The 24,109-nt window shown below is 49.5% G+C and overlaps 8 protein-coding genes across 8 annotated transcripts; 4 read left to right on the top strand and 4 right to left on the bottom strand.

Annotated features, from left to right (window-relative positions):
- The first annotated feature begins 81 nt into the window (after positions 1-81).
- On the top strand, positions 82-2,888 carry F4813DRAFT_94619 (HET-domain-containing protein). The gene is made up of 4 exons (XM_049249070.1): positions 82-1,951; positions 2,012-2,104; positions 2,196-2,207; positions 2,362-2,888. Exons 1-4 carry the CDS (start codon positions 187-189, stop codon positions 2,679-2,681), a joined length of 2,190 nt encoding a protein of 729 aa, XP_049103939.1. The 5' UTR covers positions 82-186; the 3' UTR covers positions 2,682-2,888.
- A 610-nt stretch (positions 2,889-3,498) lies between these two features.
- F4813DRAFT_94641 (PAP1-domain-containing protein) lies at positions 3,499-5,734 on the bottom strand. The gene is made up of 4 exons (XM_049249071.1): positions 5,110-5,734; positions 4,300-5,044; positions 3,912-4,227; positions 3,499-3,820 (listed from the first exon to the last, which is right to left on the bottom strand). The coding sequence occupies exons 1-4, from the start codon at positions 5,611-5,613 to the stop codon at positions 3,643-3,645; spliced, it is 1,743 nt and encodes a 580-aa protein (XP_049103940.1). The 5' UTR covers positions 5,614-5,734; the 3' UTR covers positions 3,499-3,642.
- A 3,053-nt stretch (positions 5,735-8,787) lies between these two features.
- On the top strand, positions 8,788-10,209 carry F4813DRAFT_384691 (BSD-domain-containing protein; the record flags this gene model as incomplete). Its single annotated transcript, XM_049246130.1, has 3 exons — positions 8,788-8,994; positions 9,051-9,768; positions 9,833-10,209. 3 exons carry the CDS (start codon positions 8,788-8,790, stop codon positions 10,207-10,209), a joined length of 1,302 nt encoding a protein of 433 aa, XP_049103941.1.
- Positions 9,746-11,294, bottom strand: F4813DRAFT_343068 (Pre-rRNA-processing protein TSR2-domain-containing protein). The gene is made up of 2 exons (XM_049241488.1): positions 11,116-11,294; positions 9,746-11,031 (listed from the first exon to the last, which is right to left on the bottom strand). Exons 1-2 carry the CDS (start codon positions 11,144-11,146, stop codon positions 10,454-10,456), a joined length of 609 nt encoding a protein of 202 aa, XP_049103942.1. The 5' UTR covers positions 11,147-11,294; the 3' UTR covers positions 9,746-10,453.
- Positions 11,295-14,869, top strand: F4813DRAFT_343069 (alpha/beta-hydrolase). Its single transcript, XM_049241489.1, has 3 exons — positions 11,295-11,875; positions 11,994-13,010; positions 13,061-14,869. Exons 1-3 carry the CDS (start codon positions 11,813-11,815, stop codon positions 14,702-14,704), a joined length of 2,724 nt encoding a protein of 907 aa, XP_049103943.1. The 5' UTR covers positions 11,295-11,812; the 3' UTR covers positions 14,705-14,869.
- On the bottom strand, positions 14,861-15,819 carry F4813DRAFT_343070 (uncharacterized protein). Its single transcript, XM_049241490.1, has 2 exons — positions 15,409-15,819; positions 14,861-15,319 (listed from the first exon to the last, which is right to left on the bottom strand). The coding sequence occupies exons 1-2, from the start codon at positions 15,595-15,597 to the stop codon at positions 15,197-15,199; spliced, it is 312 nt and encodes a 103-aa protein (XP_049103944.1). The 5' UTR covers positions 15,598-15,819; the 3' UTR covers positions 14,861-15,196.
- Positions 15,820-15,882: 63 nt separating this feature from the next.
- Positions 15,883-19,271, top strand: F4813DRAFT_343071 (small-subunit processome). Its single transcript, XM_049241491.1, has 3 exons — positions 15,883-16,578; positions 16,635-18,713; positions 18,769-19,271. The coding sequence occupies exons 1-3, from the start codon at positions 16,117-16,119 to the stop codon at positions 18,949-18,951; spliced, it is 2,724 nt and encodes a 907-aa protein (XP_049103945.1). The 5' UTR covers positions 15,883-16,116; the 3' UTR covers positions 18,952-19,271.
- A 54-nt stretch (positions 19,272-19,325) lies between these two features.
- Positions 19,326-21,931, bottom strand: F4813DRAFT_343072 (DUF1604-domain-containing protein). The gene has a single exon (XM_049241492.1). The coding sequence runs from the start codon at positions 21,721-21,723 to the stop codon at positions 19,507-19,509; it is 2,217 nt and encodes a 738-aa protein (XP_049103946.1). The 5' UTR covers positions 21,724-21,931; the 3' UTR covers positions 19,326-19,506.
- Between the last annotated feature and the right edge of the window lie 2,178 nt (positions 21,932-24,109).

Below are 24,109 nucleotides of genomic sequence, written 5' to 3' on the forward strand. Positions count from 1 at the left end.
CATGGTTGAGCCAATGAAAGATCCGGCTTTCTATGCATGTACGAGGCGTATGGTCTTAGAATGTGTCGACGCTGAGTTATACTTATAAGTGAGTAAGTTTGGCTCATAGCCTCCTTAATAACTGTCAAGTCAACATAACTCTATTACACCACTAAATACAAACAGCTCTCTGAGGGTCGTATAAGAATGAAGTATGAGTATATACCGCTCGACCCAGCGTCGCAGGACATTCGCTTGGTCACTATACTCCCTGGGAAATTCGACGACCCTATCCAGATCAAAATCACTCACGCCCCTCTCATCCCGCCCAACGAAGATGATAAACCAAAGCGGATGTCGCTGGCCTCCCTACGGAGAACTCTTCCTCAGAGCTGGAATGCCCGCGAGACCTTGGAGGGCCGCATTATCTTTCGGAATTACGAGGGGTGGTGTTCTTCCTGGGACCATCCGGATCCTGATTTCCCGCGAGACAGGTATGAACTTCACGGAGACGGGAAACCGAGCGTCAAGTTCGAGGCGCTGTCGTATACTTGGGGTTCTCCCAAGGTTAAGGAGAAAGCAGTAGTCCGGGGCGAGGAGGAAGCGAGAGGGTTGAAAGCGTTGAGGACGCAGCGTCTGCCTATTCAGGCGAACCTCCAGGAGGCGATACGCCACCTCCGGTACGAAGATAGGGGCCGGGTCATGTGGATCGATGCTCTTTGTATCAACCAGGACGACCTAGACGAGCGCAGCGAGCAGGTCAAGCGTATGGGGTTGATATATACGCTCGCTCATAGGGTCGTGGCATGGTTAGGCCCCGGCTCTCCAAACAGCGATGTTGCATTTTCCAAGCTGGCATACCTCGGGCGGCAAATCGAGCACAACAAAGACGGCACGATGGTCTCGGCACCCGGCTGCACGGAAGACAAGTGGTTCTCGAGCAAGAAGGCGCTGCCCTGGGACGCCGCCACATGGGACGCCATCTCCGAGACCTGCTCGCGGGACTGGTTCGCACGTCTCTGGATCGTGCAGGAGATCCATCTCGGCAACGCCGACTCGGTCCTAAGATGCGGGCGCAGCGAGATCCCATGGGCCTTTTTCCGCCGGGCCGTCATCTGCATCCACGCCAAGGACGTCGGCGTCCCCGAGGCGCTCTGGTACAAGACGCAGCAGATCAAATTCCTGTGCGAGCATCTCGCGTCCATGCCGTTCACGGACGTGCTCAAGAACCACCACATGCGCCTGTGTCTGAACGCGCGCGACAGGATCTACGGGCTGCTGAGCCTGGCGCCGCCGGAAATCACCAGGTATATTACCCCGGACTACAAGAAGTCGCCGCTCGAGGTGTTTAGGGGCGTCTTTTTGGCGTTTGTGAAGCACGAAAAGCGCGTTTCGCTGCTTCCGTATGCGAGACGGAGGGACGCGGCTACGACTGCGATGGCAACGACGACGACGACGACGCCGGAGTGGCCGACCTGGTTGCCGGATTGGTCGCGTTACTTGCACATCACGACGGCTCACCACGTCGGGTTCTGCGCCAGCGGGATCTCGGCCTCGCGCGCGAAATACGTCGATCCCGGGCGTCTCGAGGTATCAGCGTTGTACTTCGCCAGCGTGTCGTGCGTCGGCGCGAAAATCAGCACGGAGAATTTCGCAGATTTCCGCACGACGTGCCGGCGTATCGGCCTCGATCGTTTAAAGGGGGCGCCGTATCCGTCCCGCGGGACGTACCGCGACGCGTGGCTGGAGACGCTGGCGCTGGGCAGAGTCGAGGATCGATGCTATGGTATTGGATATCCCAGCCTAGCCGGCCTGGCGGCGATGGTAGCTGCGCCGGAGGGCAGCGAGGCGGACGAGGAGAAGGCGCTGTCGGATGGGTGGAAGATATGGACTACGGGGCGGATTAATGGGTGTTATCTTTTCAGTACGCAGAATGGGTATGTGGGTATGATAAATGGAGAGCTGCAGCAGGGTAAGCATTGGCAGTCGTTTTGGTGGTATTAGATGGGCTGCTGACACGGGGGGTGTTTAGGTGATGAGGTCTTTGTGGTTCTTGGGTGCAATGTGCCTATGCTTCTGAGACCGACGGCGAGTGGTGAATATGAGGTCGTTGGAGACTGCTACGGTGAGGGTTCCTTATTTCAAACAAACTTCTAGGTTACTCCCTTTCTCTTCCCCCCTTTCTATAAAACTCCTGCTAACTCTGGTGGCTGCAGTACACGGCATCAGTAAGTAATCTTTGAGTTATCTCCCGTACCCCTATTCCCCAGGACGCGGACAGAAAACTCCCTCGTCACGCGTCAAGCTAGCTTACATGGCATCTATATGCTATATCCCCAACACCCCATCCTTCTACTCGTGAAGATGACTAACCTCCCCCAGTGGACGGCGAAGCCCTCTTCGGCTCGATCCCCCCACCCTGGACAGCACAGATAGGACCCGGCGAAGACAACCGTGTCCGAGTCATGTATTACAACGAGAAAACCGGAGACATATACAGAGATCACCAGCGGCTACAGGAGGTCCCGGTGCCGACGGGCTGGGAAGAGATCACCGAATGGGAGAAGTCCCAAGCTGACCCTCTGTATTGTAAGAGATTTTATAATAAGGAGACGGGCGAGGTGATCAACTCGGACCCGAGACTCTTTCCGGAAGCGTTTAGGGAGCGTGGGGTCCCTGTTGAGACTATTACGCTTGTTTGATATCCTCGGTCTATTTGATGCAAACAATTAATAATACCTCTTACCAATTTCGCCGCCGAGACCCCTATTCACCTTGCCTATCACCGAAAAACAACTGGCTTAGTAACTATTGTCATCCACGGCTCTCCATTGCATGTACTGCTAGTGTTCTATATAAAGAGAGACAGGTAGAAATTATCTCGATCTGAAAATATGTTCACGCTAGGTCTCGTGTCTCCAGGAAGATCTGCTTCGACCAGTCTTAAATTAACGTAGATGGTATTGACATGGACAAGAAGAACAAGTAAGCAGGCACATCATACACATCTCTCCCAAAACGTCAAAGTCATCGATACCGTCGTCATCATTCCATCCTTGCCTCGTGAGAATACCTCTTACATTCCCTTTACTTATTTGCTACCTAGGTAAAACTCCTAGTACTTAGCCTTGACTACCTCCGTGGTATGGTCATAAGCTGTCATACTCGTTACCCCATACATAAATATGTCATGTCGTCGCCGCCACGTACTATCCTCCCGTATCAGCGGACGAGGGGCACGTACGGTCCAAGGAAATAGGAAAATAGGAAGGAAAATAAAGACGAAAGGAGAACTATATTTCAGTGATTTTCCTGCCTTTCTCTGTCGCAAATGCATGCAACAAACTCCGATATCCGATGAATAATGAGATGGCATGAGATTTAGATATTCGGTTGTCCGGATATCTCGAGATGTGGCGAATGGCTTCGCACTCTCTTTCTCTGTCTCTCTCTTGCCGTAACCCAGGGGTATTTGGTTTACATTGCCCCGCTTTCGCCGTAATCCCTGTCGCGCCGCCTGATGATAAACCTCCTTTCCGCCGTTACCCAATGATCGGTGATGGTGGTGGCACAAGAGTAGGGAGATCTATTTGTTTTTGTGTGAGAGCCCCCTAACCTCCTATGTTCGTAGACACAGAAGAGTTCTAACAGTGGGATACAAAACTACGCGGTACACTTCCCGGCGTCGGCGCCGAGATATTTGGTCATGACTGCCTTGAAATCATGTTCGTCGACCACGGCGCCAGAGCCACCACACTTGGCCTTCTTCTGCAGGTCAGAGCATAATCCATCGAGGTCGAGGTCACCCGATTGTACCCTAGGACAGGCTTGCAGTTTCTCCCTGTTTTGTGATGTCAGTATATATATATATATCATTGCCGATTTATTTACCTGGCGGGATGAAGGGCAAATAGAGAAGTGGGTTAACGTACCAGATGTTATTACATGTGAGCAGCTTGCCATTGGATAGGATAGTGTCATCCGACTCCTTCCTGGCGTCAATTTCAGCAATCAGGTTTTTCTTGTGAGCGTTATTGTTGTTATTAGACGCCGACGGTACATTGTACGGTGTAGTGAAGTCAACGTCGAAGGCGTCGTTGAAAAAGCTGTCGTCAAAAGTAGCACTAGCCAATATATTGTCCTGAGGCTCCCGGTAGTCGCCGAAGAGCTGCGGGTCAAACTGGCCTCCGTTCTGTTGCGACAGCCAATCTAGGCTTGAGAAATCCATATTGCTCAAGTTGTTGAAATCTACTGGTACGGTTAGCTTACAAGCCCTAGGAATTTAGGCAGTACACATTCAAATATGTAGGTAATACGTACGAGTCATGGAGTCGCTTGTCAGCGACGGTTGCTCCTCGCCGATTGTAGTCAAGGTGTCTACCGGCTTGAATCCCAGCGGTGATTGGGTCAGCGGCTCAGGGGAGGTTCCGCACGAGGAACTGGGCCCCATATTAGAATTCGCCGTTGACGAACAAGGCGAGCCGGTATTAGCTCCATTCACACTATAGTGGCTAGAGTCCAGACTAGTTCTCGATGCGCTGGCACCGAATGTGCTATCGTAGGGAGACCCGGAAGACTTGGACGATGTGTCTTTAGATGAAGCGTCCGAGTTCTCCCGGCTCTTCGTGGAGGTGGGGGTAGCCTGGTCCTTGGACTTGTCCGGTGAGTTGGCCTGCTTATTAGGGCTGCTGCTAGATGGTGCCGAATAATACAAAGAATTGGAGCCATTCTTTGAGGGGTTCTGAGGACCAGGGAGAAGGCCAAACTTGGGAAACTCGAATTGGAAGTTGACATCATTGAGATTTTGTATGGCAGCTTGACCGAATACTGAGCTTCGTTTGGGATTAGGGACCGAATGAGGACTGCTCAATAGTGTCAACTTCTTCTTGTACTCGTTAAGCTCCATTGTCAGCTTCTCGATCTGGGAACGCAGCTGAGAGTTCTCGTTGTTTGTCGCCGCCTCCGCCTTTTCAAGTTCCTCCACCTTCGTCTCAAGGTCTTTCAGGTGCTTCTCCTTGCGCTCCCGGAACGCGCGCTGGGCAGCGCGGTTTTGGGCCTTCCTCTTCTATTATATAAAACGTTAGACATTGCACAATCCTTGGGGCTGCCGGGTTAACGCTTGCGACTTACCGAGCTGGGCTCGTTCGTAAGTGGCTTGCGGCCGGGTTTCTTGGGTATTTTTCCCTCGCTCTCTCTCCGCTTGCCACCTCCCTCTTCCATGTCGTCTTCCTCGTCATCATCCGGATGACTTCTCTTGTCGGGACTATCGTTATCGGGAGAGCTGGCTTTGGAATTATCCTTGGGCGAGGTGCCCGGGAGATCTCCAATCATCTTTGCCTGGCCATCATGCGTAAAATCGAAGTCGAAACTAGTATCGGGTCCCAAGTCGTAGTCATAATCCAAGTAGGGACTCTCTTGGATACCATTGGAGATACCGTTCTGGGTATCGATATTCGGGGTACCTTTCTGATTCTGGACCGGTGACTTTGTTGAAGACTCGGGCGAGAGAGACAGCGCATTGTTTGGGCTGTTGCTACCTCCTTGCTGATTTGAAGTAAGAGCGCGGAAGAGCAGGCTCTGCTGCTGGGGCGTGAGGATGAAGTTTTGGAGAGCTTGAGAATGAGCTGAAGCCATTGCGACGAGCCTTTTTTTTTATTTTTTTATAGAGATAAATTTAAAGAAATATGAAATATGATCACGATTTAGAACGGCAATAAGGTATGAGACAAGGTAGATATGAATTGAATATGTTAACGTCTCTTCTTAACGGAGCAAAGACGTTAATTAGCTCGAGTCGACGCTCCTAACGACGTTGGCTTGGAAGCGAAGCTGGACGTAGGATAGCTTGAAGCGCAACGCAGCGATTGCTGCGCTTAATGATTGGCGTAACTCTTCAAAAATCAGACAAGACAAATTCTAGGAGATTTAGGAGATTAGTAGTCCTGAAGGTCTCGGGTATCCACGACCAGTCTCGTACAATGCTTGTAAGTGATGTTAGATGTCTGAAGGGAAAGGACAAATATTCGCCTCCTTGGTCTTGAGGCTGATGATGGAGGGATGGGAAGGGACAAAACAAAACAGCCGTCTTTTTTTTTGTATATTGTTTTAGAAGGACTTGACGTAGTGACCACCACTTGCTTATGCACACCCCCCTTCTCCTTAGACAGGATAGGAACAGCGTGTCTATGTGAGAGGCGTACGATAGTGTAGGTATGTATGTGTATGCAAAGGGCGGATGTGTGACAAGCGTAGATTGAGTGCACGTTTTCACGATGGAAGGAATTCAAGAGAGGGGGGTAGAAGACAGGCAATTTTCCGATTTGTAAGCGCTACATGGTCCAATATAAGAATAAGAATATGTCAAAGACTGTCATTGTGGCGGGGAACCTTTCCTCGTTCTTTGTACTCGGACTTTAACGGAGCTTACCTTGTGGCTGATCGCGCCCTTTGCGTTAGGTACTCTTTACATATGTATGTTACGTCCACACCATAGTGTATTTTCGTCTAGGTACATAGGTACCTAATGTGTTCCTCAGACCTCAGACCTCAGATAGGCGGACATGTTTCTCCTTGTTCCCTGGCACTGTCTCCACCTGAGGAAGCCTCGAGTTCCTTTGATTAGTGTAGGAACTACATAGCCTAGGTGCTAGCCTATAGTGTAATAGCTTGCATAATGTTATGTATGCATACGATACTATGCACTGATAGGAACAAGGCAGGTTTGGTTTCAAACCCAGTGGAGAATACTCGAGAATACTTCGATGTGCCATACATACACTAACCTACATATGTAATGCTGGGAACAGCAGACAAGCAAGCTTTTCGAGCTGGGCCAAATATTGCATGTAATAATGTAATATTGTATGTACATGCTGTGTGCGTACGTAGGTCGCTAGGTAAGGCCGTCTTGGCGTGAGATTTCTCCAATGAGAAGATGGTACAAGTCGACATGAGGACATGGGGACATGGGGGTCCATTGTGGGACAGAAACGGCTCAGCGGCCACGGGCTGTTTGATGGAACCGAGTCACGTTCCAAGTCTCCTTCTTTACTTCTACATAGGTACATAGTACAGTACAGTAGTAGGCGAGTAGGTAGTGTACTATAGTACTAAATATGTACCTATGTAGGTATGTATGCACGAATTTAGCCGTTAAAGTACTTAGCGGAGAGGCGAAGTTGATTTAGTTTCGCTATTCTTCACTGTGCACCTGTGCACCTAACTGATACCCACCCATCGGGCGTCGGACTCGGAATCTAATGGATATTGGTGTGGATGATGACTCGTTTCCAACCTGGTGCCTGGTGATCAGCATAATACCTTCCTAAGACGAGGTAGGATATGTAGCAATATGTAACAATATGTAGCGATATGTAGCCACCGGCCAGCCCAGGCCCAAAGCAGTGGGCAGATCTGGATAGAGAAGTTTGTAGAACAAGATATGTAAATCGTATGGAGATACCAATCAATGCTGGGATGCCTGGATGCCTGGATGCCCGGATGCCTTTTTGCTTAGGGATACCATGCATACAGTATGTACTTGCTAATGGGCGTTGATACCGAGCTGACAGCCTCATAATGCGCACAAGTACTGCATAATACCGTTATAATACAGCGTAGATGGTAACAACCCGGCCCATCCAGTGTATGTACAGCAAGTTCTCTGCAAATAATTTTCGTTGGGGTAAGAATTCTAGAACGAGTACCGCTATTTTGCAGCATAAGCATATAAGCCCTAAACTGAGTTGCGTTTACTAAGAGTTTTTGGTTCGGGGGGTGGACATGTATGTAAGTAAGTTGTCCACTTTGAATAGACAAAAGCAGCAACTCCGATATCGAGCTGACCGCTGGAATAGCACTTGAGACTATGTATGTATGTACTGCAAATGAATGACGGAATGATAAATGCTGCTTTAATATAAAAATGAGAACTATGCAAGATTATATACGTTAAAGCTTACATCAAAGCTCGAAGCAAATATGCGGATTCTTTTTGCGGATTTAAAAGATGTAGGTTTAACTTACATCCTGTACCGAGTATAGAACTAAACTAAAAGTGTGAGCAAAGTACACTAATACATGTGCATAATACCTAGGTACCTAGGCAAGAGCTGGTTCGGGATTAAGCCCACGTGATACATGGTGATCCTTTTATTTGTAGTCTGACTGGCAGGCTATTTAATATCAAGATATTGGAAATCACTACCGCGCTTACATAGAGTTTTCTACCGTTTCTCCTGCCACCTAAAGGTTCTGCGTACGAACATACGTACATGCAATATGCCTGCCATCAATATTGGTCGCGTAGTACTTACATAGGTACATGTATTCAATTACTTGAATAATCGCGGTGAATACATATGACCGCTATTCCCCGCATTTGTTAGCTGTGTGCCTATCCGCTATCCGACGAACGAGCTAAACTATAAGGGGTAAGCGCTTTCAGGTTAGAAAAGTATCTCGTATCTCGTATGCCAAATGTGCGGGACAGGTACAGAACGATGATTCGCAAAGGGGGGGAAAGACCGCGTAGCCTTTCGATACGTCAATCGGCAGATTGGAAACGGTCAGCCTTGTCACTTGTCACCCATCACCCAAATCCTAGAATACCGACATCGACTTCATCATTCGATAGCAACGGCAGTACATTTCCTCAGCCATAACAGTCATAACAGCATCCCTTGCGATTTACGTAGCACCCCTCCATCTCTATTGTGGCAGTTGTGGAAGAGGGGTCTTACGGGATTACTTGTCTGTTAGTCATTCAAGTTTATACATAGTATTTTATACCCCTGATACCACGCCACCATGGATTTCGCATACGACCACATAGTCGAAGAAACCCTCCCAAAGGATAGTAAGGAAAATAGCAACACTAGCAACCAGGCCGCAGAGTCTTCCCAACAGAAACCCGAGCATACTCTCAATGAAGACCTTCAGGAAGCATACCGTGCATTCTCCAGCAGCTCTTGGGGAACATGGCTTGGTGGAACAGTCGGTAACGTTATCAAACAGGTATGTCAGCTGTTGAATTTAACGAGACCTATTGAATAACCTAGTATTTATTCTAGGGCGGGTCTGTATACAGAGAGGCACAGCAAGAGGTCACATCGCTCAGTGTAGATGCTACTCGAAGCTTGGCAAACCTCCGCGCAAGGGCTCTCTCGTTAACTACAACACCTCCCGTCACAGAGAGGGCGCCGCCGTCTGGTGATAAAGATAAAGATCCGGAGAGAACCCCGACAGCGGATAAAGCGTCTAGTTCCGATGAGACGGCTAAGGACTCTGAAACCGTCATATCACGACTGAAGGCCGAGGCCGCAAAACGCTTGAAGGATATCCAACGTGCTGAGGACGCTGCCGACGAGGCGCTCTTAAAGTTTGGTGGGAATATCCGAGACTTCTTCCGTGAAGCTATCATTGTAAAGCCTGCTTCGGAATCAGGCGACTCCAAGGGAACTGCCCGCCGGTTCGAGAGTAAGGATGAGTCCGGAAAGCGAGTAATTCACACTTCGAGATACGATGCACAGCTTCATGTCCTACACACGACCGAGAAGAGTTTTACAGAAGATCCCACCGGCGCCGAATATGCTGCGTGGTCCATGACTTTCGATGTAGAAAGCAAGACGGAGGCTATCAGCGCTGCCCTAGCTAAGTACCCGGACCTACGAGCGAACATGGAAAAGCTTGTTCCCGACAAGGTTCCCTACGCCGACTTCTGGAGGCGATACTGTTTCCTCCGACATAGTATCGAGACAGCTGAAGCACGTCGCCGAGATCTATTGAAGGGTTCGTTAAGATTTGTATTTTCTTTCTACGCTTATCTATATATAGCTAACAAACTGGCATTTAGCCGCCTCCGCCGAAGAAGAAATTGGATGGGGCGAGGAATCCGATGAGGAGGAATCGGAAGAAGAATCGGAGGAAGAGTCCGACGACGATACGGTGCCAGCTAAGCCCGCGCAAAAGCCGACGGTGAAGCCCGCGCGGCCGGCTTCTATCGAGTCTTCTACAACAATTCACCCGCCAGCGGTTACCACTTCGGACAAGAACCGTTTGAAGCCATCCGAACCTCGTAAGTCCAACGATGAGAAATCTCAACCTGACAGCGATACGAGCTACGATGTTGTAGGCGCGGCGTCCGGAAATCCAAGCCAGGCTCCGAACAGTCCCAAGGAGGCTCGGAAAGCGGATAATAGCGACGACAGCGATGATGATGAATGGGAGTAATGCTGCTGCTTGATCCTTGGCATATTGCCGCTCTCTCTGTTGGCATGGACTGTTCGGATTTGGTGCTCTCATAGGCGTTGCTGGTTTTTATTGGATTGGCTTTGAACGCATGATATATTTGTCCGCCTTGCCTTACCTGTTTATATCATTTCAAGCATAATTCGTCTCGAACTTGCTGTGCCATTACCTGCAACTCTACTCCCCTAGAGTCTGCAGCTCAAAATTTGACATGGCATGAACGTGCTCAGCGCTTCTTTCGTGTAACCTTTGTAAAGCCATCCTCGTCTACCTCTGGGGGTGGCTTCTCCTTAGGCGCTGCAACTAGAGCAGGCGCCTCATCCATTTCAACATCGTCATCCTCATCACCTTCGTCGTCCTCGCTTTCCCAGTCGGTCTCCTGATCTCCGGCATCCACCTCCTGAACCTTGACTGTTTTGCCCTTTGTAGCTAGCCATCTGCGCCTTAGTTCCTCGATGAATTCGAAATCTCCGGCGGCGCATTGAGTGCGGACCTTGACGATGCGCTCGGCCACCTCGACCTCGGAGTCATCGTCGACATTCGTTTCGAACTCGTCCCACATTACCTGCAGCAGGGTGGCTTCAACATCCTCAGCGTCTGGCTCAGCGGGGGGGTTTTGACTGGGCTTGCGCGGCTTGGCGAGGTCGACGAAGCTGGGGAACATGTCGACGATCGCACCGGCGAACCAGTCGCGCTTGTCCTCGGAGTCGGAACCGCCTAGTCCGTTTTGCACCGCGACTGTTAGGGAAAGCCATAGGTGTAGCGAGATAGCTACGCCCTGCTCAAATTGGAGCTGTCGGGTTTCTACAAATTTTGGTCCGGTCAGTATTTAGCGTAACAATAAGAAAAGGGAGATATATCAGACAAATCAGGGAATACATAACATACCCGGCGATGGCCCTGCTTCTGTCGACGTCATCTTGTGGGAACTTTTATGGCGGTAATATGCTTTTCGCTGAACCCTGAGCGTCGCATTTACATACGATGGAGGGGTATTCGCAACTTTAGCCCCGGTGTTGATAACAATTTCTTCAAATTTTTTTTTTTAAAATCGATTCTACCGAGCTTGACCCGCATTTGTGTTACGCAACATTGAAAGTACCTAAGGTAGAGATTCGATATTAGATTTACGCTAACCTTTTGTATCAAGCGCATTCCCATTTCAGGGTAGATTCTCCTTTTAGAGTAGCAGCTAACCTCGCTAAGGAACGGAATAGTCAAATGGTGCAGTACTAATCGTCTGAAACAAGCAGCGCAATGACATCACCGAAAATGACCGGCCTGTGAAATTAAGATGCGTATTCGGGCAACTGCCAAGTAAACCAGAGGTTAATCCAGGAGGTAGCTATCCACTTATTACAGGACAGCAGGAATTGCAGGAAATAGACGTCGAGATATGTACATGAACATAACTTAATCTCTTTATGTACCCGCGTATTCCGTAACCCACCCCTAATCTCACCACAATTGCTTTAGTTGCCCGATGCCTTGCCTCAACTACACGAGTCATCACAGCTTATAGAAAGCTGCTTCTTTACAAGCTACCTATACTTGTAATCCAAGCTAAGCTCGTAGACACGCGACCATGAATACGGCTACCGTATCTATGGCGGTTACGCCAACGGTCCTGTCGACCTTTCTGTCTCACGTAGGTGCCCAATGGAATACCTTCCCGTCCTATTTTTCCTTGTTCGAAGTTGCCTATGTATTATGTATTATACATATTCGTAAGGAGAGTTCATGCTAAGACGGTGATAATGTTGTAGTACCTTAATCGTAAACCGTTACGCGAACGGCCAACTGCCCACCTTTCGTACGACGAGGGACTACACCTCATACGATCTTTCCTTTCGTTCGCGTCGCATCACACGGTCGAAGATATCCAAGCCTTCACTTCGCAATGGGTGCCACACCCGCAATGGGTTAAAGTCGATCAAGTAGAGATCCCCGAGTCCAAGCTTGTAGAAGCCGCGAGCGCTTTGCAAGGGCAGTTGGGACCGGATGGTATCAAGAAGGTTGGCGGTCGGAATTGGTGGCAATGGCGGAAACCTGGCAGCCCCCTCAAGGCGGAATGGATCGAGATGAAGGCTGATTATCATGAGCGCAAGAAGACAGGCGACCCAGGCAAGAGAGTCATGCTCTATGTACATGGAGGTGCCTATTTCTTCGGAAGTGTTGATGAGCATCGGTACCAGATGCAGCGACATGCGCGGAAACTGAAAGCCAGGGTCTTCGCGCCCGAATACCGATTATCTCCCCAGTTTCCCTTTCCATGCGGCCTCCAGGATTGCTTAGCAGCGTATTTATACCTGCTTACGACTCAAGACCCAACTACAATTATTCTTGCCGGAGACTCAGCCGGCGGTGGCATGGTCTTAAGCATGCTGGTTACTATGAGGGACAGAGGCATCCCTTTGCCTGCTGGTGCTATTCTTATTAGTCCTTGGGTGGACTTAACACATTCCTTTCCTAGTGTTTCTCAGGATTGCCCTCTGGATTATATTCCTCAGTGTGGCTTTCATCATAAGCCATCCAAGGCATGGCCTCCTCTGAATGCAGATGAGTACGCAGAGTTGGTTGAACAGGTAAATAAGAACAATAAGAAGGGCCAAACCAAAATGAAACCCGTCTCGGTGGAAATGAAGTCTCTCCCTCAAGACCTCGCGCAGCTTAATGCGACAAAGGCAATAGACGGTGCCTCTTCAGGCGCTACTCTTGCTGAAACCTCATACATATCGATTAATCTCGATGGTAAAGAAGTTAAGCTCAAAGAGCAGCTTCAGGTATGTAATGCAAAGCAAGGACCGACAAATGCATGCTGACATTCTCCTAGATGTATACGACTAACGAGCTCTTATCGCATCCTTTGGTTAGCCCTGTTATGCAGCCTACCCTTGGTGGACTACCACCTCTACTTATCATGACGGGTGGTGGGGAAATCCTTCGAGATGAGCAGATATACTTAGCACATAAATGTGCCAATCCATCCCAGTACCTACCTCCGGAGTCTTCGATGCACGAGTCAGCATACGAACAGTTGAAGCGTTTCAAGCCAACCGATGTTCAGCTTCAAGTTTGGGACGATCTGTGCCATGTCGCACCAACTCTCAGTTTCACCAGGCCAGCAAAATTTATGTACCGCTCAGTAGCCCAGTTTGGTGCTTGGGCTTTGGCAAGAGCCCAGAAGACAGGAATCGAGATCCAAGATGATGATGATATCTCTGTCATATCGAACTCCAGTTTAAGTTCAGATAATGAAGCTACAGACACAGTTACTAAGGAGAAAAGTAAGACGGAAAGTGATGCTAACATTGAGGTAGGCAAGGCTGGGGACCCCTTGCCGCCATTCAAAAATCATATGATCCGCCAACGTGTAAGCCGCCATGGAGTTGTTAGGCACCTGGAGCCTGCCTCCGAGCTGGTTGGTTGCACTATAGACCGGGACAGCATAGGCGTTGTCAAGGAGACACCAGTACGAAGGTGGCTTGAAACGCGAGCTCAGTGGAATAAGCGCTACGGTAGCATCCGTACAAAGATACACAAGAAGCGTCTTAAGGAGATGGCCGCAGGTTACGTAGGGTTTGACGGAGAGACACCGCCTCCAGCTGCTCTTGCTAGCAGGCGTAGGGAAGCCGAGGACCCCGCAGATAAGAAAAAGACGAAGAGTGTAGGTCTTGCTCTATGGTCGCTCTGGGGTTCTAAACACGACGAAGCTACAGTGATAAGAGAAGACGAAGCAGATAGAGCCCCAGTAGTCAAAGTTGCTACTACCGAAGAAGGAGAGGGAGCTCGCTCACCAGATGATCTTCAAAAACAAGGGAAGGAGGTAGCCAGGCGAGAACTTGGACATAACCGAACCCGATCAAGGACGAAGATAGTCAGGGACGAGCAGCAAACTGCCGATGATGATATTAACGAAAGTACCTCCATTGATATGCTTATGGCTCAGCGTGAAGAGAAATCGAGACAAGCCGAGGCATTGCCGTCTCCTAGAGGCAGTCTCCTCCTCTCTCCAGATTACTTTTCGCATGACACAGGTGTCGCGGGCAAGCGGCCTACTGTGGGAGGCATCGCTGTACCTTTTAGCCTCAACAAGGAGGCTGATACGGCCAGCATGATCACATTGACTTCAGCCTTCGACCACCCAGATCGGGTTGCGAGTCCAAGGCCATTGAGTCTAGAGATCGATGCTATGGCAACGACCAGTGCCGCAGTTGTCGCTACTGTCACCGGAAAGGCGAGGGATGAAGTGGTTGACCCTAACTTGCTAAAGCAGCAAGGGGCTAATTCTCATGAAATTGTCCCTACAGCCGCTGACATGGACGACGATCCTTGGACCCCTATGGCTGCTTACCCCACGCCAGGTAGCGAGGCCGCCAGTATGCCAGTAACGCCTCTGGTCATTGTGGACGGTCTACAAAGACCACCACTAGAGACGTTCGTCACCGCGCAGGAGGATCTGCCTACCACGAAATGATCCTTTTAAAATTGAGGTGTTGGTGAGAAGGAAAATAACAATATACCCGGTATCCTATCTTATTTGTCCGGTCTTGGATAGTGTATCGTGTTATCTGATTCTTATTTTTATATACCCTCGTTAGCAATAATCTAGTTAGTAATAGTATTCGAAATTGGACTTGAACTTGAACTTTCAATTTGAAATAATCGCGGTATGTGCTTTATAGATATGTGGGTGTATGTGATTTATACGGTACGGATTTTACATGTAATTTCGGCCTAATATCACCATGACTTTCGTACTGTATAAGTCGAAGAGCACGAAGACTCGTCAACCACCACCATACCTATATCCATATCCATAGGTAGGTAACTATGGCGATTTGGGGTTCGATCAGTCTTAACCGTAAGTCGTAAGCACGTCTCTACCGTTTAGGCCCTCCTGGTCAGCCTGTATAAGTAACCGTTTTATTTTATTTCAAAGTTTTGTTTCTTTCAGGCGATAGACCACTCAGTCCAACCCATTCTCTGCCTTCCACCGCTCCAGGTATAGCTCTGGGCTCTTAGGGCCCATGCGGTAGCCTTCGTACCGACCTCTCGTCGGGCGGATCCTGCTCGTGATGAACGGCGTTAACTATTGTAGTACGTTAGTCTTGTATTCCTGGCCACCCTCTGCTCTGCGGTGGTGAGAATTTATAATATATATATTATACACGAACATACCTTGAAAGCCTCAAGCCCTGCGGGCACGACGTACGTCCGCACCTTGTCCCAGTCGATGACGTACCCTCCGAACTTGGTGTGCTGGCCCATGCTGCCTGTTCGCGTGCCCTTGTAGAAGCCCTTCTTGATATCTTTGGTTGTTAGAGGGAGCTTGCGGTAGCGCTTTAGGAGCGCTTGGGTGGGCTGCATCGTGGGTGATTGTCTCTTCGATGGGATATGGAGAGAAGGAGAGCCAGATTGGATTTATATGTCTGTGGCGATGCGCCCAATTGATCGGTGCGGGCGGGGGTATAAGTAAGTGTTGGAAGCTGTTTTGTGAAGTTCGCGATCTTGAAAATCGGCGAAGTGGGTGGGTTTGCATTGGTTTTGGTTAGGTACCCAGGTACTTACTAAGCTTAAGCTTAACTTCCATGGAAGTTGGTTGAAGTTTAAACTGGACCCTGCAAGTTGCAAGTTAGAAAGTTAGAGCTCCCCCACTATCGCGGCAGAAAAAAAAAGTCTAGACACCGCTTTTGTTTTGCAAGAATTCGCATTATCGATTAGAACTTAGAACCCATAAACCTTGAAAGTTACCTATTCTAGCGACTGAGCATAGCTTCGTCTACACTCAATTTTTGAGACGGAATTCCAGTATAGCGCGCGATCTACTACATTGTAGAGATATCTTCAAAATCTGTGAAATCTTAGGCAAATTCGCACTTTTTCAACATGCCAGGCCGGCAAGCCCACGGACGACCCGTCGGCGGCGGCACAACTACCAACGGCAAAAGTAAGAAGAGGTCCAAGTCGAAATCTACTAAGAAGGCCCTGAACGCTTTCGCCATCGCATCCGAGGAATATGCAGACCGTCAGAAGCGTACGCCCCGCAACCGCGAACTTGATATACCGTTAAGTGGTGGTGGCGGCGGCGGCAAGCATGCTAGAGACGAGGATGATGACGAGGATGACGATGAAGACGAAGAGGAGGGACCGCCTAAGAAGATGCGCCGTGGTGCCGAACGTGATGAAGATGTTGAGTACGGGAGCGATAGCAGCGGGAACGAGTGGCGAGTTGGCGTCGATGAAGATGACGACTCAGAGATAGAAAGTGACGACGCTTTTGGGGAAAGCGACCAGGAACGTTTCGAAGACTACGCTTTCCGTGGGAGTAAAAAGAAGCCGAAGAAAAAGGTAATGGGAGATAACTCAGGTACCTCCTCGATAGCTATAACTAACGCGATTTGTAGGACGATGATGAGGATGACGATAGCGATGAGGATATTGGCGATGCTGACGGTGCTTCTCTCGGGTCCGATGCCATTGATCTTGCTGCAGCTCTAGATATGTCTATGTCGGAGGATGATGGGGAGCCTGGAGCTGACGACGAGTCTGGCTCTGACGAAGAAGAATCTGACGAAGACGGTGCGGCGTCCGGCAACGAATCTTCCGATATTGAAGACGATGAGGATGACGACGTATCAGACTCTGGAATCAATGCATGGGTTTCCAAGTTCGGAGGGGTGAAAGATACAGACGATCAAGATGTCGTGCCAACTAAGAAGCCAAAGATTGGGTTGAAAGATTTAGGCTTATTAGGAATTAAAGATCCCCAGTTAAAGAAGTCCCTTAAGCTCATGACCAAGGAGGAGAAATCGAGCAAGCCGCAGAAATTAGAGGTGCCCCTCGCAAGACGCCAGCAGGCAAAGCTGGATCGCACTGTCGCATACGAGAAGACAAACGAATCTTTGGACCGTTGGACCGAAACCGTGAAGCACAACAGAAGAGCGGACCATCTGGTCTTTCCGCTCCCCCAGACGGAGACCGGTCTCGCCAGGCATAATAACACCGAAATCCAACCCCTGAATCGGAAAGCGCCGGGAACAGAGTTAGAAAAGACTATCCTCGCAATTATGGAAGAAAGTGGGCTTGGACCAAGTACCAAGAAAGAGACCAAGCAGATGGAGGACCTAGAATCCGCAGATGCCGAAGGCTTCTCAGGAAACAACCTCAAGGCCCTGTGGCAGGAGAAGCGTCGCGAGAGGGAACTCAAATCCCGAGAGGACGCAAGATCAAAGCGTATTAAGAAGATTAAGAGCAAGGCCTACCATCGTGTGCACCGAAAACAAAGGGAAAGAGACGAAATGAAGGAGCACGAGGCTATGGTTGCCGCTGGGGAGGTCGATTCGGAAGATGAGCGTGAGGCTCAGGACCGCCAGCGAGCCGTGGAGAGAATGGGCGCCCGACATCGAGAAAGCAAATGGGCTAAAATGTCTAACAAGAATAAGCGTGCCGCATGGGATGACGATGTTCGAGTTGGTATAGCCGATATGGCCCGGCGAGACGAGGAGTTGCGTCGCCGTATCGAGGGGAAACCAGCAAAGACAAATGGCGATTCAGACGAGGACTCCGATTACTCGGGCGGCTCGGACGATGTTGATGAGCGGAAGAGACTACTCCAGCAGCTTGACAACGTTTCCGACGATGACGATGCGCCAAAGTCGAAACTGATGAATATGGAATTCATGAAGAAAGCAGAAGCAGCTAAGAGAAAAGCCAATGATGAACTAATAGCCGAAATAAGACGGGATCTAGCCTCGGATGACGAAGCCGCTGCAGACTCGGACGACGAAGGCGCGGATATTGGTCGACGAAAATTTGGCCAGCCATCAGGGGGCAAGTTGGGGAAGTCTAGCGAGAAGCTCATTAAAGCCAGTAAGGATAAGGTAGAAGTTACAGACCTTCAAGCAGCTAGGGACAACATCGCAGCCACAAAGTCCGGTCGGTCAAAGGGGCTCTCAGCCCCAGTGTCACAGGATGTAGATCCAAGTTCCATAGCGGGCGCTTGGAGTCAGCCTACAGTAGCTGGACCGGCAAGGAAACAAAAAAGCAGGAAGACAGGGTCTAGCGCAGAAGTGCTAGAGCTAGGTATCGACTCGGTGGCTATTGCAGCCTCTGCAGCACCGGCCAAGAAACCCAAGCCAAGCAAGAAACAAGCGATCGCAAACGGCAATGACTCCTCGGACGACGAGACAAGCCACCTGCCTATCCAATTCCGCGAGCAAGATCTCATCGAGAAAGCCTTTGGCGGCCTAGACGTAGTAGCCGAGTTCGAGCAAGAAAAAGCAGCAATCGAAGCGGAAGACGACGACAAGGTTATCGACAACACGCTTCCCGGCTGGGGCAGTTGGGTCGGCGACGGCGTCAGCAACCGCGAGAAGAAGCGGCACCAGGGGCGGTTCCTGACCAAGCAGGAAGGCGTCAAGAAGAAGGACCGCAAGGACGTAGGGATGCAGAACGTTATTGTTAATGAGAAGAGGATTAAGAAGGTATGTTATATTGCCTATTCTGGGCGAGACGAAAGCTAATTGTTGATAACCGTAGAACGACAAGTTCATGGCCTCACAGCTGCCACATCCGTACGAGTCTAGGCTGCAGTACGAGCGCGCGCTGAGGCTTCCCGTGGGCCCCGAGTGGATGACCAAGGAGACGTTCCAGGAGGCGACGAAGCCGAGGATTTTGATGAAGCAGGGTATTATCGCGCCTATTATGAAGCCGACGCATTAAGAAGAGCGGTTGTCCTGTATAGCAGGGTTTGTGTAGCCTGGGTTCGGAGGTTGTGTCTATATCTACATGGCATCGTCAGGAATGGAATATCGTGATGTTGGCTCCAAAAATAAAATAGAGCCGCAGGGCTCGTTGGTCTCTGTGCAGGTATGGATGGTATTGGTTCAACATTCATAGATCTGTCACGAGAGCCCTATACAATAACCCATAAATTAGAACCGCAACACCATGAAAAGGGGGTTAAGATACTCGGAAGAGCTATCTTCAATACCCTACCCGTCTTCCTTATGAGCGCGGATTGCTAGTAGACCATACATCCAACGCGGCATCGCGTATTGTAATATCATGCACAATATCAAGCAAGCACTCTCGGGGTTTGTGGTAAATATTCTTCGTGTGCTTTCTTATCGTATAGAATCGTTCTCGGCGGGGTATAACTATGCAACTACCAACTATTTCATTCCATCATACATATCTTCTATCGATCTATCTATCTATCTATTTCATACCTAGCCGCCCGTCCTTTCGGTAGGTAGGTACCTAGTCTGGTCTGGTCTAGTCCTCTTCGTCACTGCTATCCCCAAATATAGCCCTTAGCACATCGTCCTGCGCTCGCTTGCCTTCTACCGCCTCGTTGACTTCGGCGTTGACCACCGCTTCTTCTGTCTTCGGCGGCGGTGCTTCAATCGCCTTTGGCACTGCTGCTATTGCTGCTTCCGTATTGCTACTGGCCTGTATCTGCGCTGATTGCAATAGCTCATCCAACGTCATCGCACCGGTCGTAAACCCAGGCACACCCACACCAGCACCATATGAGCTCTTCGACGCGGCTGTTGCTCCTGCCCCCCTATCCGACTCCGGCTGCTGGACTGGCTGCACGTGCGCCGGAGGTTTCACATTAAACCTCTTGCACAGCAACCTCGTCGGGTAAAAGTCTCCCACAGACCTCGTCATAGAACCGTACATACCCAAGCTTGCAGCCTGCTCCGCGGGATCAACCGGTTTCTGCGGCGGCACGGACAGTAGGTCGCGGTCCGAGGGGACGGCGCCGGAGGAGCCGGCAGCTAGTTTTGAGGTGGATGAAGAAGAGGTGGTGAACCGCGAGGCCATGGCGCCGGTCATGGGCTTGAAAATCAGCGCGCAGCTGCGGAATTCGTGGAGTTCGCGCAACCAATCTTCCACGCTGACGCTGGGGAGTCGGGACGGTGGGTTTGCGTTAAACCCGGCGGCCCATTCGAGATACGCCCTATACCGCGCGCGCTTCGCCTCATCATCTGCATACGGCGCGGCGCCACCGCTTGCGCCGCGAGCTATCGCGGCCGCGGCCGTCATCTTATCGAGCTCGGGGATCTGGCGCAAGAGCTCCTGGCGCTTTTCTTCCTCGCTTAGGGCGTATCCCTCGGGGATCTCGCCCAGGCCGGGAGGAAGATTAGTCTTTCCGGTTGCGGTGGCGAGGCGGTCGCGCGCGGACGAAGATAGGAAGTCGAAGACGGATTTACCGGGGAGTTGGGTCTCGCCTAGGAGTGCGGCGCGGGATTTAGGGTCCAGTCTGGAGGCTTTGGCAGCGTCGGCGGTGGATACGTAGCCTGCTGCTGATGCATCGGATTCGCGCTGCTTGCTGGATTTCCAGTCTGGCGGTATTTCAGGAGGCGGGTACTTGTTGATTTCGGTGCTGATGGTAGATGATAGGTTGTCTGTCTCGATGCCAAAGACGAAGCCGTCAAGGGGTAGGCGGCCGTCGTGGCATTTTCGTAGATTCTTTCCTGCTTGTGCGAGGGCGTTCTTCCGGGATATGAAAACGGGTGCGGAGCGCAATGCCGGGTTAGCTGATGTCGTTATGATCGCTGCTTTCTTCTTCTTTTTATCCCCTCCTATAACTCTATTATATGATATTCGCGGTCCGATCTCGTATGGATCTTCGTCGTCGGATCCCGTGTCATTTAAGACGCCAATACCAATCCCGCCCTTTCCAAATTTACTCGGCTTCTTTTTCTTAAGCGCGCCTGGGCGTATTAGGGGTCCGTTGTGAGAGCCTTCGTCAGAGCTCGAGCCGGCTTCTACTCTTGTGTCCGACTTCATCGGCGTCAACCTAGCTTCTCCCTCGTAGCCCAATCCTTTGCGGTCTAGCTTCCTCGTGAAAGAAATCAAAGCCACGTCATCCGGCGCGAACAGATATGTCTCCCCCCCTTCCTGAGTAGAACCGCCAGGTTTACTACTGATATCGAGTCGAGCTTTTCGACGGACCTTGGGACCGATTCCTTGGCCGTCCTTCCAACCCATCCTTCGTAGAAGCTTAACACCCATCGTGTCCCCTTGAACCCGGAATAAATCGGCAAGCCCACCGCCTCGTCGCATCAAGCCATCTTCATCCGTAGCTCCTAGGCCGGCAAACCCCTGTGCCGTCTGCAGTTTTTGCGCCTCTTCCGCATCAGCTAGATCCTCCTCGTCCATGAAGTCCTCGAGCCGCTGCTGCTTAGGGGCCGGGTCATCCTTGCGGCGATTCGTGCGCGAGGAGACAAAGGTCGAGGGCGTCCATCCTTCCTTTGAGCCAACGGTGTTGAAGTACCCAGCGCTCCAGCCACCCGTGAAGGCGCCGTGGAGACGCTTTCGACCGCGCTCATCCCGCACTTCCTGCTTCCATACCGGGACGTAAGAACCGTCGTCGCGAACTTCGGGACCGAGGGGTGGCAGGGGAGTGCCGAAGAGGACGTAGGGCGATTGCTGAGCTTGGAGGTCGGCTTCGAAGGTGGTGCGGGATCGCTTGAATGACATGAGGCTAATTAGCTGCAAGGGAGAGTAGAAGGCATTCGCGCAGTTAGTAGGCTTGTTGCTAATTCAGTGACGCGGGCAATCGAGAAGTATAGAAGGTAGGTAGGGAACGAAGTTATCAAATCGATGTCCAAGTGTAAGAAGAAGTATTCTACATAGGTAGGTACCTTGGGTACGTAGGTAGGTATGTATACGAACATGTTGAAGTACCTCATGCGCGTTTGTAGATCTATTAAAGTCTCTTATCGATAAACACTTGTTGATAAGAGATAACTATAACTATCGGTTATCCGTCTAAGTTGTTGGACTACACTAGGTTAGGTTACCTTTCAGCTTTCTTCAACTTCTTCAACTTAACCCCTTTAAGATATTATAATGTTATAATCCCAAGTGTTCATCCGTATACAATAACCCCCCTCGTCAATTGGAATCCCTTTCTTCCCACCTTAGAGAGTTTAGATATATGATAAACCTGGCAAAAATGAAATGGGACTATGGGTCCCTAAAAAGGATGAACACGGTGGATGGACACGGTGGATGCTAGCTACTATGAAAAACTAACTACATGTAAATTATATCAAGCTATTAACCCGCAAGTTAAGCTAAGGAACGGGTATCTGGACGATACCGGGTGAACGACCGATAGCTTCGGCAGTAATTTAAACGAGGATTGTAGCCTCTCCACATAGAACACATACACTACCTATGTAACCTAGTAAGTAAGCCGTCTCTCATGTCTAATTATCAACAAGCTCGTACCACTACTACATGTATCGATCTAGAACCACAGTGCAGGATGAATTTTACATAGTACATACGCCTACGAGATATTTCTCAGGAGACGGCTAATAGAATATGCAAACGTGATGAGAAACGTGATGAGAAACGCATGTCAGATCTCATATCGGGCCATCCCTGTACGCGCCGCTGCAGCTTACTCTGTAGTACAAGATCAAAGGAGCTTCCATACCTATTCGATTTTGAGTACCGCTTCAAGGTTATCCTAGCTCATCATCGGATGAGGAGATAATGTAAGGAGCGTATATTACTATCCCTTCCCTTCCCTTCCGACTCTAGAAAAGAATCATATATTCCAGCCACTAATCGTCTATGAATACATTATCCGTATAATAATAGCTGTCTATTATGGGCGGAAACTCCCGTACTTAATATAAACTTAGGCGGGGAAGTCCAAGGAACAGAAAGGAGTTATCTACAATGTTTAACTTACTCGGCCGAGCCCAGATTGATAATACCTAACTATCGTAAATTAACAACTCACATTGAATACACATCACGTGTAAGTAAGTGGCTGTTAATAGACTTCTCAGTCTCGTTCTTTATTCTTATTTTTGCGCCATAACCACCTAACCTACCAATGCACCCAGTTACTATTTAGAGCGATATGTCCAACTTAGACTCATTGTCTATTATCAAATCATGTTAAAGATATTCCCAAGAGGAATTATTGCGGTTTGGAGTGCCCCTGTTCTACCTGAGGGTGCTCGTTAGCTACATGTATTTAAATCCCTGAAAGCTTCGAGATGAAGTTTGTAGATACAAATTATACGATCTGAAGTTGAGATAGTTATCCTTAAGCTTATTATCCAGTTTGAGATGTATTGAGTTGAAGTGAGTACTTAGACAACGTTTAGCAATAACTAGCTTCTTAAACTTGTATATAAATAGTGGTGTGTTCATAAGATTGCCTGGTTAATAAATATATCTTTGAACAGTTACCGAGAACATGATGATACGTAGGACGTCCTGTTGCAATCCGACATAATGGTGCTTTTCTGCGATTACTTCCTTCGGATCCAACTCGCTACACTGTCCAATCAAGCTCTTCCTATGCAATAAGTTAACGGAAACGGCATGGTCGCCAATATCCAGCCTATCATCATCCCCGACTGATCGAACGAAGATGGGATTATTTTCCTGATCTGTTAAGCTTCGATTTTCTGATGCAACCTTGTCGGCCAGTGGGCGGAAGCACTTAGATATTATCGTCATACCCCTCCAATCATCACATTGATATGTGCAAATCAACTTGATCAACCCGCCATATGGTAAGCAGAGGTAAAAAGAGGATCCAGCACTTGAAACAGAAGAGGTTCCCGAACGATAGGGATCGCTTAATAATTAGGTAGTTGTTATGCTATCTTGAAGTTGATGAAACTGTAATAATTCTTGGTTGAGGCTTCAGCTGTGCGAATTCATGTTAAAAGGTACGGCACAGTCGATATTTTAGTTCCAGGGGTTGAGTTTTATTTCGTCATTCTAAGCCACATTATCCACTAACAAGCTCCTTAAGGTCCGCACTAAAGACATTGTCCATACGCGGTAGCGAGATGCGGCTAGAGACTAGGGAAAGCTCGATGCACTCGAT

The sequence above is a fragment of the Daldinia decipiens genome (assembly GCF_022478715.1).
Source record: "Daldinia decipiens strain CBS 113046 unplaced genomic scaffold F4813scaffold_2, whole genome shotgun sequence".
Lineage (NCBI taxonomy): Eukaryota > Fungi > Ascomycota > Sordariomycetes > Xylariales > Hypoxylaceae > Daldinia > Daldinia decipiens.

Coding starts and splice junctions, on each gene's coding strand:
- F4813DRAFT_94619 (XM_049249070.1), top strand. CDS start 187: ATGAAGTATGAGTATATACCGCTCGACCCAGCGTCGCAGGACATTCGC. Junction 1,952..2,011: donor AAATGGAGAGCTGCAGCAGG/GTAAGCATTGGC, acceptor GGGGGTGTTTAG/GTGATGAGGTCTTTGTGGTT.
- F4813DRAFT_94641 (XM_049249071.1), bottom strand. CDS start 5,613: ATGGCTTCAGCTCATTCTCAAGCTCTCCAAAACTTCATCCTCACGCCC. Junction 5,045..5,109: donor TTACGAACGAGCCCAGCTCG/GTAAGTCGCAAG, acceptor TTTATATAATAG/AAGAGGAAGGCCCAAAACCG. Junction 3,821..3,911: donor CTCACATGTAATAACATCTG/GTACGTTAACCC, acceptor ATCACAAAACAG/GGAGAAACTGCAAGCCTGTC.
- F4813DRAFT_343068 (XM_049241488.1), bottom strand. CDS start 11,146: ATGACGTCGACAGAAGCAGGGCCATCGCCGG. Junction 11,032..11,115: donor AGAAGCAGGGCCATCGCCGG/GTATGTTATGTA, acceptor CAAAATTTGTAG/AAACCCGACAGCTCCAATTT.
- F4813DRAFT_343069 (XM_049241489.1), top strand. CDS start 11,813: ATGAATACGGCTACCGTATCTATGGCGGTTACGCCAACGGTCCTGTCG. Junction 11,876..11,993: donor TGTCGACCTTTCTGTCTCAC/GTAGGTGCCCAA, acceptor ATAATGTTGTAG/TACCTTAATCGTAAACCGTT. Junction 13,011..13,060: donor AGCTCAAAGAGCAGCTTCAG/GTATGTAATGCA, acceptor ACATTCTCCTAG/ATGTATACGACTAACGAGCT.
- F4813DRAFT_343070 (XM_049241490.1), bottom strand. CDS start 15,597: ATGCAGCCCACCCAAGCGCTCCTAAAGCGCTACCGCAAGCTCCCTCTA. Junction 15,320..15,408: donor CAGGGCTTGAGGCTTTCAAG/GTATGTTCGTGT, acceptor GTACTACAATAG/TTAACGCCGTTCATCACGAG.
- F4813DRAFT_343071 (XM_049241491.1), top strand. CDS start 16,117: ATGCCAGGCCGGCAAGCCCACGGACGACCCGTCGGCGGCGGCACAACT. Junction 16,579..16,634: donor AAAAGAAGCCGAAGAAAAAG/GTAATGGGAGAT, acceptor CGCGATTTGTAG/GACGATGATGAGGATGACGA. Junction 18,714..18,768: donor ATGAGAAGAGGATTAAGAAG/GTATGTTATATT, acceptor TGATAACCGTAG/AACGACAAGTTCATGGCCTC.
- F4813DRAFT_343072 (XM_049241492.1), bottom strand. CDS start 21,723: ATGTCATTCAAGCGATCCCGCACCACCTTCGAAGCCGACCTCCAAGCT.